Raw genomic sequence first — 15,038 nt, forward strand, 5'->3', positions numbered from 1 at the left:
TAACTAGCTCCTTGCCCCTCGTGATCTAACATCCTTGCAGGGACTAATCAAATCAGAACAGACCACAAAGTGGGGATCACTTTCTAACCATGAGGGGGCTCTTATATTCCTACTGATGTCTGCACGGTACCTCAGAGAAGGTTATGCTGTTTAAGGAAAAAACAAACAAGCAAACACACACACAACAACAAACATAGGAGAGAGAGAGAGATAAAAAGGAACAAACTTTACATGAAAAGGGGACTTAGAGAGACCCCTCTATTCATCAAAGTTCTTTAAAATAGAAGAGGTGAATGCATGAACTTTGTACCAACTTCACAGCAGGTAACACTCTATCTGCCCATCTGAAACAAGATAGTCTGATATTGTGCATCTCTGACATGGCACCTGAAAACTGTGGCACAGCCCCACCCAGAGCAGATTGAAGCAATTATTTCTCACTTTTGCTACTTATCATCTCTGAAAAATAAAGGTTTTGTTTGTTCTGTTTTGTTTTGTATTATCAAAGGGGGAGTCACATGTTGAACAAACTGATATGTTCTACTAACCAAGTTGTATTCCTAATAAAACTAGAAATATCACTGAAGGTGATTAATACCCCCGCCCCGTGACGACAGTCTTACCCAAGGAACGATCTTTCCTTGATCTTCTGCCATTTAAATGCCGTTACCACGGCAACGCAGCTTCCGACATGTCCGAAAAATATGTCTTGCACATCTTCCCACCAAGACTATTGTGTGTGCCACATTTCATAAGCTTTTGTCAAAAACTGAGGAAGTAGTTCAATCCACAAGATCTTTCCTTGATCTTCCACCATTAATATGCCGTTACCATGGCAACGCAGCTTCCGACACGTCCAAAAAATATGTCTTGCACATCTTCCCACCAAGACCAATGTGTGTGCCACATTTCATGAGCTTCAGTCGAATACAGAGGAAGTAGTTCAATCCGCAAGATCTTTCCTTGATCTTCTGCCATTTATATGCCGTTACCATGGCAACGCAGCTTCCGACACGTCCGAAAAATATGTCTTCCACATCTTCCCACCAAGATCAAGGTGTGTGCCACATTTCATAAGCTTTGGTCAAAAAACTGAGCAAGTAGTTAAATCCGCAAGATCTTTCCTTGATCTTCTGCCATTAATATGCCGTTACCATGGCAACATACTTTCGGGTACTGTCGAAAAATGCGTCTTGCACATCTACAACCAAAGGCACACATCTGTACCAAGTTTCATGGAAATTGGGCAAAAACTGAGGAAGTAGTTTGCAACACAAAATTTTCCATCATTTTGGCTCATAATATGTGAGCTGTTACCATGGCAACATATTTTTTGTCACTGTCAAGAAATGTGTCATGCTGACCTATATCCTAAGACAAACATTCAATATGAATTCCACGAGAATTGGAAGAACACTGATGAAGCAGTTTTGCCATGAAGCATTTTGCCCAATATTTTACCAATAACATGCCGTTACCATGGCAACGCACTTTTTGCCACTGCGGAAATATGTGTCTTGCACATTAACATATTCAGATGAACATCTGTACCTAATTTCATAAAAATTGATCAAAAACTGTGGGAGGAGTTCGCGACGCAAGATTTGTACCCATTTTTGCCCATAATATGCCGTTACCATGGCAACGTACTTTTGGGTACTGTCAAAAAATATGTCTTGCACATCTACAACCCAAGGCACACATCTGTGCCAAGTTTTATGGGAATCGGTTGAAAACTGAGGAAGTAGTTCGCGACGCAAGATTTGCAACGGACCGACCGCCCGACCGCCCGACTGCCCGACCGACCGCCCGACCGCCCGACCGACCGCCCGACCGTCCGCTGATTCCTATATACCCCCTTCAAACTTCGTTTGGCGGGGGTATAATAAGACTATTTTTACCCAGTAAAACAAAACACTTGCACGTGCCCAAAACATAAGCTCGGACAAAAACTTCCTGATTCAGCATCGTTGCAGGTGGTTCTCTAGCATGCACTATAAAACTTGAAAGTTTGCATGATGTTTAAACAGTGTTGTACTGACTACACAAATCATTTTATCTTCTTCATCATGACAGCACATATCGGTACTTGAGAAAGATGCATTAACTTCTTTGGAGCCAACACCTCAAACTGCCTTTAGTTTGACAGGAGCATACTACGAAGTTGTCTGTGGCAATCACTACACTCTGCTGGTACAAGCAGCTCACATCAACACACACACCCTCTCTACCACTACGGCAGCCGTCAGTAGGGGGCGCTAATGCACAAAGCTAGCAGCACACACTTGAGCAAGTCAGAGGATTTTATGAAAAAGGGTTCAGCATTCTTCAACTCTTGTATTCTTTTTAAAGCCATCCTTGAAAAAAAAATCTTTGTTCTTTCATCTGTGCCAAGTTTTATGGGAATCGGTTGAAAACTGAGGAAGTAGTTCGCGACGCAAGATTTGCAACGGACTGACCGCCCGACCGCCCGACCGCCCGACCATCCGCTGATTCCTATATACCCCCTTCAAATTTCGTTTGGCGGGGGTATAATGAGAACATAAAGTGAATAGCTTAACAAGATAAAATAAAAAATGTAATAGCTATGTTGTAGAAAAGAACATATTCTTTAACCAGGTGATCATGCAGACAATGACAGAACATGTATCTTTCCTATCAAGTTTACCGGTAGAGGAGAATTGAACAGTGCCACCTCTTGTTTGGATACTGTACATCCAGCCTGCTTTTCCCCAGATGGTCTACAGACAGAAAACGTATATCAACTCCAGGCACGGTGGCAGTTTAAGCTGCCGGTCGCCCTCTGGAGTCTATCATCGGAAACTTTTCTGCTTATCACACCATGATGGAAATATAATTTGCAATTAACTTGCTTCTTGACTAGCAACGGTTGTCTGACTTCAGAGTACAATCAACCAATTTTTCTCCCAATTACAACTTTTGTTGCTGTCCTACCACCCATTCCCACTGCAGGAATACACTGTCCTTCCATCAGAAAAAAACCCCCAAAGTTCTGTATACATATATGTAAAAGAATATACGTTTTCTTGGAGAGTACTGTAAAGACATTAATAGGTGTTAGAAGTCAAATTTAGAGGTCACCATGCTGTCACGGTTATATGATGTCGAGTTCATCTGGGATTCATGCCGAATTTGCTCCTTTAAAATTCTCAAACTCACAAATACGCATGACATCAATAGTCTCAAATAAACGAGCTAAGAAGAATGGCCATGATTTGTATGTTGAGTTGTGTATGGTGGAATTATCAGAAAGACAATTTATACAATATATAGATAGTCCTGGTAAGCAAAAAACAAACAAACAAACAAACAAATAAAAGCAAAACAATAATACATAAGCACAAAGTAGTACCCAGGTAAGTCCTGTCTGCCTTTTGTGTGATAAGTTCTGTTTTTTCTGTATGCATTTTTTTTTTTTTTTGGGGGGGGGGGCGTTTAAATGGTCAGGGCTTGCAGGAACTGTTAGGATAAAAGGAAAAGTGGTTGTAAGAATGTATTTTGTTCAAGAAATTTGAACTTACCTCCACAAACAAGTCCGGAATCCTGCACAGTGTAGGTAACTTTAGCAAATGGAGCAAGTGGGGATTTAGCAATCAACACCTACAGAGAGAGGGAGATGGAGCAGAGTCCAAGACAATTGCATTCATTATCCCAAGTAAATGTACATTTTTACTCATTTTCCACTCACTTTAATGCCATAATATTATATCAAATTTTTAATCAAAACAGGAATACACTTAGGTTAGAGGGGGGGGGGGGGTTAACCTGGATCTGCTTTGTAAAAATATTAAACTGTAGTCATCAGTATATTTACTCACAGCACTAAAACAGTTCTTAACATCTGGTTCTAAAGAAGTCTAAGATTTGTAATGGTTGTGTCTGTCATCTGCCTGGACAACAGACAATAGGCAACGGACACTGGATCGTAATAGCTTCCATACAACTTCAGCTCAGGTGAGGGTAAGTATTTTCTGAAGGCTAAAACACATACAAAAAAAAAGAAGTCCTGCAGCATATACTTGAATATATGGAAAAGTAAGAAATGGAAAGAAAAAAGATTAATTTTCAATGCTTAATTCTTTTACCTTTCATCCAGGTTGTAATGCTTCTTTTATTGCCACAGTACCTGTCATAGTAACATTTATCAATGCCCTTAAAACACACACACACACACACACACACACACACACACACACACACACACACACACACACACACACACACAAAATAAACACACAAACAAAAGCAACACTCATATTGTCATATTCTTTGTCATCAGTCTTTTTCAGCCCATATTGAATTCTCCTTGGAACTCAACTTCTCATCGGCCCAACATCCCTCCATCCCCACCACCCTCATCATTGTACACTTGCTATCAAACACAGCCCTTCCATCTTGTCCATGGATTTCACCTCATCTTTCTTACCTTACCATTTCTGCCACAGTCAGGTCCAGCCATCAGTTATTCCTTTTTCACCCCTGCCTTGACCCTCCCCTCCTCCTCCCCTCCCCCCCCCCCCAAAGTTGCCACCCCACCAATATCATTCTCTATCCCCTGCATCCTTCTCCAGACAAATATCCATCTGTTCCCCTCCCCCCCCCCCTCCATCCTCTGTCTCAATCAAATCAATCTATCTCTACTTCCCTCTCCTGCACCACTCCTCTCGTCTTGACCTCCAAACAACTGGTCCCCACTACGCCACCCACCTCTCGCTGGACTTCGTTGCGATACTGGAGGATCAATCTGGTGTTCACGCTGTGACTCCACGTGTTACCAAGGGCTGCTGTCACATGACCTCCCTCGCTGTCTGGAATTCAGATCAAAACAAAAACAAAAATAACAACAACAAAAATTAGCCAGATCAAAAATGCCTTGTAAAAAAAGAAAAAAAGAAAAAAAAAAAGTGCAGGTACATTAGTGGATTCTCTGAGAGGTTACCTTAATTTCCAGCACTTTGATTTCTTACAGCAAGACATGGGATAGAAAGAGAGCATATGAATCTCATTGCACAAAATTTTTCTCATTAACCCTTCCTAAGCTAAATTTATTTCATGTCCATTGGTTTGTGTGTAAAATTTGTGCACATTTGACACACTGACACAGAAAGGGTGAATTTCACCTGAAGAATTCATCGAGTTTTGGTTTTGGGTGGGGATCCATGTGCATTACCCATATCTTGAAAAGATCCTAGTATTGCAAATTTTTTTGACACCAAATAATTATTGTGAGAGATGTAAAGCCTATTGGTATTACTCATGGTCTTAAAATATGCGACATGAGAATTAGCTGTCATTATTGTTTGTCTGATGCAGCTATTTGTGTACCACTTCATTTTCAGCGCCGAGCTATCATTTTCTATTGCTCATCTATCAACACCAGAAACATATATCACAGCAGGCAGCATTAATGTGGACTGACAACATACATAATAACTGACAAACTAAGAAGCACAAACACATCACAATGGACAAGGGTGATCTATTAGGATTAGCCCATCAGTGATAATCAGTGAGAGCTGGCCTAGTCTGTTGGGAGGTTCACAGTAAAACTGGGGCAAAGCTTTTCAGTCAGCATTATTTCAAGAAGAGGGGAAAATCCTATCCAGCACACTCTTGGTTTCTGCACACAACTATGCAAGCCAGTCTCACAGACTGCCGGCTACTGCATATATCCCATACTCTGTGGTGGTTTCATTTTTTGTGTGTGAATTTTAAGTTGACTGATATTCACAATATAACAACACATTAGAATATTGTCTCCAGTAACACACATGCAATACATATCATCTAAAAGGAGGACAACTGCTAACATTGTTGTTTGAAAAGGGATAATGCCCATCTCATATTCCATTAATTGATATGATTCCTAATCATAAATTTTAATAGCCACTCATGAAATTGTCTCGAAAGTCCTGCTCTTTAAAACATCATGCATACAAAACATTATTCAAATGATAATGTATGCAGTATTTATGTGTATATTACAATATAGGTCACGGGAAATCCACCAGTAACAAAGAAATGCAAATTCTGAAGTTCAAACAAACCTCTGCTTTAAGTGTGAGATCTGAACATTATACGCCATATGTCCAGAGTGTTACCTAATTTGAATATGCATGAATGGGCGAATCAGTGATTGCTGTAACCCTCATGACTTAACCCTAACGACTGTCTAAATGTTGGTGCATCCTCTAACAATGACACTTTGGGATCTCCTCTGATCACTTGACAATACGCTGTCTGTTTGTGGGACTGTAAGAATACTTGCACGGAACTATATGAATGGGACTGTGACAGTACTAATCGGAGCTCCTCATTGTTTTGTACTCACTAATTTGAAAAACATTTCTCCTACTGCAGTGTAGGTTGGTCATACGAAGCGAGATCTCTTTAATTTCAACTCTTTTTGGCAAAGTCATCGAGATAATGGTTTGAATGGTTAAAATCACAGGGTAATGAACTGTTAACCCATTGAGGACGGGCTGATTTTGCTACAACACGCATTTCCCATTCCCATAAACACCTGCCCGAGTATACTTGGGACTCGTCTTCAATGGGTTAAGTGTGTACCAAAAAAAAAAGTAGATTTCCTCAAGAGAGATCACATGATGCAGACAGTACAATAAACCCAGAATTTTTGCATGTATGAAATTTTGCAACTCTGCAAGGAGCCAAGATTCATGAAATTAAAATGCATGTGAAAATTCTTGTCAACACTATGCATTGAATGCCAGTGGCAGTTCATAAAAATTTCATGCCACAAAAGAGACCATTGGCTCCAATTTGTGAAAATTTCATGACGCAAATATTTCTGGTTTCACAGTATATCATTGTGGATAAGATACTGACATTCATAGCTCTCATCGTATGTGTCTGTATGTATTTGCTTTCTAACTGATCTCCTGGATTTGGTTTGTTGTCTTTATATTATTTTGGTCCCTTTTCAGTAAACATAAAGTTCTCCTTGATGTACATTTCCATGGGCATAACATAAGCATATATTTCTTTATAAATCTCATTTTGCTATATATTCAGCATAGGAGAATGGGAACATGTATGGCATAAACTACACAGAGAAAAGTGATGTAACACATGTGAATGGTAGCATTCTCTTAGACATTTACGTGTACAGTTTCATTACAGATCAATGAAAGTACAATTCCACACTAAGTTTAACCCATCGAGGATGAGCTGGTTTTGCTTTTACAAGCATTTCCCATAGACACTTGCTCAAGTATACTCGGGACTTGTCTTCGAAGGGTTAAGTTAGATGCAATAAATAATGTAAAGATCCAGCAAACAGAATGGAAGAGGTTTCTCGAAAATTGGACTTAAAAAGAGAAAGTTATCAATTTTTAAAGTTCCACACCTTTTCCAGAAACAGTGCTGTCAATGATCACATGGCCTCATTGAGTCTCTGATTGACCTACACACAAATTTTGATCATCACTTTGTATCCTGTGAATCAAAATCTTGCTACACTGTGATAAGTAGTACTGGTGACATTTAGAGGAGACATGGGTTGTAGTTGCTTCATAGTTAACCAAGACATCATCTTGAATGATACCTTGTGCAAACATTAATAGGAGAGTTGGCTATTGATCACATCAGTGAATATCATTGCAACTAACATCATCATCATTCAGAGAAAACATAAAAGCCTAATTCTCCATGAAATTCCTGTCCCAAGTCTGCTTTTTTAGGCAATTCCTTCCATTCTGTTCTTCTGATTTGACTTGATTTATTACAGTTTACTTGAATGTGGTATTACATTGCACATTAGACATATATGAAGTTTTTTTGGAAAAAAAACACTAAAAAGGGTAAATTTCGTTCATTATCTTTGACCTCTGTATTCTTATAAAGTATTCATATTTATTCTTCACAGGAATCTAACAACCCAAAAGTTGGAAGGGGGTGGGGGGGGGGGGGTGGGGGGGGTGGGAGGGTTAATGAGATTATGATACAAGACTTTAACATGAACAGTGTTTTCACAATTACATGTATTTTACATTCCATGCGATCCAACTGATAGCCATGGCAAGAAAGAAGATGATCTAACAGCAAGTTCATGCAAATATATTTTTCATCCTGTGGTGTGCAAAAAATCTGTCTGTGAAACAAGGGAACTTTCCTCACCATGCATGAGCGTGTTCCACACAAATTCACTCCGAAAACGCAGACATTATTTGACTTTGCAACAGCCTGTAATGATGTGATCATGTGGATGGCCTGTACATTCAATATACTCTTTCCATGAAAATTAAATTCTACCTGCTGTAGTGATCTCTAGGCCAGACACCACATCTTGATCATCATCTCCCAAATCCTGGTTTGGCGGTCCCTCCCCCGTTGGGCCAATATGTGTTGTGATTTGGTTGGTCACAATAACCTATGCACACACATAGAGGAAGAGAGAAGTGCAGTGCACTAGTTAACCTTCAACACTGTAAAGAATTAAGAGAAACAAACAGGAAAGTTCAAATTGGTTTCACAATTAATTCTTTTTGTGCCGAGGCATCTAGCATAACTTGCCAGCTCTTTCATCAGCATAATTCAGTAATCTATCCAAATTAGCAAGATTAGTAGATTAGCAGGCCAAATTTTGTGTGGCAAAGTGCCTCAGTCCATCAGGAATGCCATTGTGGCACAATAGGGATAAGGGAAATTAGGCGATCTCTATGCATTGTCAATTAGTTTCCAGACATCTATACCAACTGTCAAAGAAAGCATTCCAGCATATTTACCAGTTGGTAAACAGAGCATGGTACGGGTTAAGGCCCGGTCACACTGCCCAGAAGTCGAGTCAACGCATGAATCACGTAAGAAATTCGAGCCTCATGCTATACATGCACGATTTGCACATTTCATGAGTTTGTCTGACGTGGAACCTTCGTAGTTGTCCACCGATGTGCGCTGGATCGGCGCTTTACACGATTCCAGGTTTTGAGCTGCTCAAAACTCGGCTTCGCGTAAGAGTTTACGCAGTATTGCGCTGTTTTACGTAATTTTTGCGTAGTTTGCGTAATTCTTACGCGGACAATGCGTGAAATATGCGTGGAATATCAGTGATCGTTTGCGAAATGTTGCCGCTATCACGTTCATGCGCAAATCATGCGCGATTCATATGCAGTTCATTTGTGATAATGCGCAGATTATGCATGATTTACCATGGACCTCACGCACAACCAAGTATTCACCCTATTTGGGGCCTTTGCGTGCCTATGTGCTGAAAGTGCGTGGTTTGTTAGTGATTTTTGACTGATCTTTCCGTAGTTCTTGCGCAATTCATCGGTGATTTTTATCGCGTAAATCAGCGAAAATTCCCGACGGACAAGCACGCACAACCAAATTTCTTGCGTGATTCACGTGTTTATGCGACTTTTGGGCAGTGTGACCGAGCCCTTTTTAGTAGATTACTACAGCAGTTGTCACTTTCAGATATAATGAAAAGCCCCAAGACAGAAAGGGCTTACCTGGTACAGATTTTTTTTTTTTTTTAAATCCTTGCAGACTTCCCACATACTAATTTATAGCAGTATTTTACAAAGAAATAAAAATGACAACAATGAACCCTTCAACCCATGACTGAAGAATGCATCATAACGATGGAAAAATTAATCTTTGAATTCTTACTAACTTGCGCAGAGTCTGAGGGAAATTTCATAACAGATATACAGCATATACTGTAACTTCACATATATTTACTGAGACAAACTAAGCTACTTTTGAAAGAAAACTATAAGGGCTATTTTCACTACAAAAGGAATGATGACATGAAAACTCGCCTAGTGTAAACTGCATGTCCTCATTACTCAAAAACACCATGACGCTTGTTCCAATTTAAAAAAAAAAAAATGCTAAGTTTGCAGAAGAAGTGTGCATCTTCCCTTTACTTGTTAAACAATTAACAGCATGCTAAAACCAATGAAACTCACAAACTCACTGATACATGTACTGTATGTGTGTTAAATTGTACTGCCACAGGACAGGTGTGGATACTTTTGCTGCAACACGCACTTCCCATCGACACCTGCGTGAGTATACTCGGGACCCGTCCTCAACGGTTTAAGGATACTGAAGTTACATATGAGTGAAATCGTGAGTTCTCTGCTGCGTGTGTTCTCATTACAAAACACCATGCAAATATTTGTGTGAAGTTAAAAAAAACTCACTCTGACTTCCAAATTTTCGTGCAAAGTTGCTTGGCTACTTTCACAATAACTTCATGATTTTTCCACCTTTGCAAGTTTTCAAGCCAAGTGAGAATGGCCCTATAGTAAGGCTTAGTTAGGTGTAATTCTTCTGTAAAGATCCTATGTTTTCCAAAAATTAAAGAAAATAAAAGAAGGTTAGACACGCTTTCTCCCATACACACAAAATGCATAGCTTAGTGCATGGCTAAATCTCTATGACTGCACCTCGTTCTGTATATCTGGGTTATATCTCGCACCATATGTGGCTATATCAATTCATTGTGGAGCAACACAACATCACACTTCAGGCACAATTAATTCTGAGGTGGTAATAGGGAAAAAAATGATATTCAAGCTGTCATTAACATTGAAACACCAGCAGTGCTTCATATACTCCCTTGTCCTGAAACAATATGTAACTGAAACGGAGCATAATCCAGTGCCTTTATGCATAATGAGCAAACTCCACATCAGTTTATGAAATGGGACTTGAAGTCCACACACCAAAGACAATACACAATTGCTATCGACTTGCTGCTTTCCAGACAATTAGTTTTTTAGCTGGTTTCTCCAGCAAATGAGCTCTTTAGTTGAGCAGTAACCTTGAAGTAACACTCTTGTTTCATACATACCCGATATATCTAATGAATGGTCGAAGGTCCTTGTGCACGATAAGAAATTATATCTTCCTGAACTAATGAGTACACAAGATAGTTGCATGGGTGTAAGTGGAGGCAAACAGTAGTGATGTGTCTGGAAGATAGGCTATGCATGTGAGTGCTATTACATTTAATGAGAAAGGTACGCACTGTGCATTTTATCACCCAAGCCCTGGGCCCTACTGCTGAGTGATGACTGCACACAGGAGTCCACATCTACCTCAGATTACATTTAAAGATCAATAATCTCAAAGGTACCAACCCCTCCCCCCCCCCCCACCACTTCCCTCCTTCAAAGCCCTCCCAATTTCAGCAAGAATGTCATCTCTACATGACAACTAGCATCACGACAGTTTCCAGCACTGAAGTGCAATATGACGTTCTTTGCTTTTATTCTCCTTTGCTTTGTCGGGGGAGTAGTTCAGCTATTTTTCTGTTAACCTGCATAGCAATAACAATATCTAATTACCTACATGTAGGTAAATTTTATATATTGATTGTGAGAAAATAGTTTTATGATATATTCATGATGCATGCAATTGTGTTCTAATCATAAAAATCCTATTTCTGATATTAAAGGGGAAGGCTAGTAACTGATCAGTGGGAATCAGTGGAAATGCTGGGAGATGATTGTTCCAATCCTTATGGGATTCATTCAAGAGTTCATTGTATATCTATTGTTGTGTGAAAATGATTTGCTTCAGATAGCGTCCCTGGTCAGTGACGGAGCATTAATCTGCACATTACTTGAATATGAGACCGTTCTGAAGCAAATCATTTTCACACAACAATAGATATACAATGAACTCTAGAATGAATCCCATAAGGATTGGAACAATCATCTCCCAGCATTTCCACTGATTCCCACTAATCAGTTACTAGCCTTTCCCTTTAAACCCCAATTATCACTACTTCATTACTTGAGTGGGTCAGAGTATTCTACAGCACAGCTACCCATATTTCTTTCAATAATAAGACTATCTGTCTATACAACCTGGAAAAAACTGCACAAGCGAAGCCTGCAGACCATTCAATAGAGCACTTTTCAGCGACTCATGATCACACTAGTTTAAAATAATACTTCTTAATTCTACACGGTTACACAATTTTCACAGTGAACCAAAACTTGGCATCCCCTCATCCAGATGTGGACAAGTGACGGAGGAAAATGTTAATGTTTAAACTGGTGAATTCTTCTGTTTTCTAGTCAGCATCTTACATAACAAATGAAGGCAATGACATTAATGTAGGAACCTGGTGCCTGGTTTATCAAAACTTACAATTAACTATTGAGTCTCAGTATCAACTTTTAACTCCCCATAAATCAATAACATGTCCATAGATCAATAATAACTCTACAATCAATTGACAGTCCAAGTGTTGAATCTCAACTAGACATCAAATGATCTGAGCCACACCTAACTAATCAGACATGGCAAGCGCCAACCATTCCTTGTGCCCCCGAACTCTGGGAAAGGCAATAGCTTACTCAACACATAGGCAATCACATGCAAGATTCAAAAGCATACAGTTGTAACACCAAAATAACATTAGATCTGTCTGAATAGAGCCCAAACGCTTTAAATACTACATCAATATATCGCGGAAACAACCATTACATTTACATAGACTGCACTGAAAGTGTTTTTTTTTTTTTGGTACGCAAATATGTTATAAAACATTTATGTTTCGCTGTAGAGATGACGAAGACTCAGTACAGTCACAGAAAAAGTGAATGGACATTGATTTCAGGGAAATTGCTGAAATGGGAAACTAGGCTCATCCATCATTTGCTAACTGGAATAAATCAATTGTAAGTTACAACAATCACTTTAAGCTGAAATCGATGATAAGCCTCATATATTGGGCACTGACATTATCATTTTTATTGAAAGTTACAATTAATTTTAAATGGGTGAGAGATATAATTGATTTAAGGATCAATATATCACTAGCTTGATCAAACAGGCCTCATCCACACCTCAAAAGTTTAGCAAAACTACAAGTGCTTGATTCCATATTGTGCTCTTATAAGTACATGTTATTTTACATATTTGAGACCCCTTTGAACGCAAAACACAGACTTGTATTGAAAGTGTAAAGCTAGCCATATATGTTGGACTGCTGCAATGTGTTCAATTGAAAGGAGATGAGAAAGAATCAAATCAATTATGAGCACAGACTTAGGGTACCTGTAAACCAAACATGGCCAATCAATGGGATGTCTGTACAGTCTTCGTGTCTAGTATATTACTGCACAGCAGTAGATTAGGATTCAAGATGGTGGCATGCACACTGGCCTGACAATCAAAGTTTACACAAGCTACCCTTCTTTCTTCAGCCATCCATCCATCTATCCATCCATTCATCCACTCATCTATCCATCCAGCTCTTCAGCGGGCCATTCAGACAGCCATCGCAACCCTCTGACGACATCATCCTGTTTCCATGGCAACCCCAGACCTACAATATTGAGTGACATGAAAGTAACTGTGCTGGTATTGGCATTAGTTGTTATCTGGCTGTGATACTAATAATCTTAGTTACCAGTGTGGCCAGGATGCAATGATAGATAGAGGTTGCTTCCCTAGGTCTGCACAAATTTGTTTCTGGGGGAGCAACCACTATTGCCCTCCTTTCATTTTCCAGTCTTTCCATCCCGTTAGTAATACCTAACAAAACTTAACCAAGTCTTAAGAGACATTTTTTTTTTTTTTTAAACTTAGAGCTGGAAAACAAAACTTCATGATTTCACTATTCTAGGTCAGGCTAATTGTACATTTTCCACAAACTGGTGTGAATGTTCTAATCAAAGGGAATAGTATGTGAAAAGATTTTCTGTAGTTGAAACCCTGAAATTGTCCTCCATTAGACAGAATTGTTAAGTTTCAGGGTTCACTGTAAGGTTTTTTTTTTTTTTTTTTTTTTTTTTTTTCCTAAATGTAATATTTTGAGAATTCATAAGATATAATCTTCTACAGGAGTTGACATTAAAGTGATAATGGTATTTGTAGGCAGTATTTGCTGGAGACACTGCCTCTTGAAAAAACCATAAGACTCTGAAGGATACAAACAGTTGAGATACGGCTTCTTCACAGTTTCCCAAACATAATCATATTCCATCTTCATTTGTGAGGGAATAGGATGAACATGAGCACCACATATAAATGTTCTTCTGTCCATACCTGCTGACTATGCATATTCTTCTGGCACCATAGCTGCTACAGTCACTTGATTCTTTTAAAGGAGACCTCCGGATGATTTCCAGACTTTTACATTTGAACAGCTAAAAATTAGTTATACCAAGTACAAAGTTTTAGAATTTATAGTGATTGGGTTGAGGAATAAGAATGTCTTCAAAATTTACAACAAATTGCAATGAACAAGGATGATGACATGGCAGCCTCACCATAAGAATGCATGAGTCCGGGCTCAAGGAAGCAAAACAAAAGAAGATGACATGCATACATTCTACACAGGTGAACTTGTTAAGCCAGTGGTATTGTAATGGAATTAGGGGAGTTACACTGCTACATTTCTGAAATATGTGAGGCTCCTATGTCATCTATGTTCAGTGTAATTTGTTTAGATTTTTCAGAGTGTTGTTTCTCTGCTCAAGGACCACGATAAATTCCATAAATCTATACATGGAGCTGTCAATTTATGTACTACATGATGTGAAATTATGAAAATCGTCTGGAATGCCCCTTTAAAACTCCAAATAGAAGGCTCACCTCAAAAAAAAAGAAAATGATTGGCAATACTTGTTTCACCTTAATTCAGCACCCCATCAGATGCAAACTATTGCAAAGTTTGTTATTAGACTTACAACTGTCAAATATTTTTTCAAGATTTGTCAAAGCCACCTGAGTGCAAGAGTTGTAGAATGAAGCAACTACAGCATGAAATCTTCACAACCAGGGGCCCGTTTCATAAAACTTGTCATCAGTGACAACTGCCACATTTCTATGACAAATTTACTCTCAGCCAATCAGATGCGAGGATTTCAGTAGCTTGTCACATCTATGACAACTTGTCACTGATGACAAGTTTTATGAAACGGGCCCCTGGTCAACACTTTATCAATACATAAAAGTAAGCACAATCACTGACATTCAGGTAGATATGAGTGGATAAGACGATGGCTTAATCATCTTCTGCC

At 39.1% G+C, this 15,038-nt stretch overlaps 1 protein-coding gene across 1 annotated transcript in view; it reads right to left on the minus strand.

Moving 5' to 3' along the window:
• Positions 1-3,483: 3,483 nt before the first annotated feature.
• LOC139713254 (DNA repair protein RAD51 homolog 2-like) overlaps positions 3,484-15,038 on the minus strand; it is a 165,970-nt gene continuing 154,415 nt past the window's right edge. Inside the window, exons 7-9 of the mRNA XM_071624999.1 lie at positions 8,296-8,413; positions 4,729-4,829; positions 3,484-3,621 (exon numbers count right to left, since the gene is read on the minus strand). Coding sequence (XP_071481100.1) covers positions 3,484-3,621; positions 4,729-4,829; positions 8,296-8,413 — 357 coding nt within the window. The remainder of the gene's footprint in view (positions 3,622-4,728; positions 4,830-8,295; positions 8,414-15,038) is intronic.

Source organism: Diadema antillarum, unplaced genomic scaffold, assembly GCF_040938485.1.
Source record: "Diadema antillarum isolate AM-2024a unplaced genomic scaffold, OU_Dant_1.0 seq00001933_RagTag, whole genome shotgun sequence".
In the NCBI taxonomy this organism is placed as follows: domain Eukaryota; kingdom Metazoa; phylum Echinodermata; class Echinoidea; order Diadematoida; family Diadematidae; genus Diadema; species Diadema antillarum.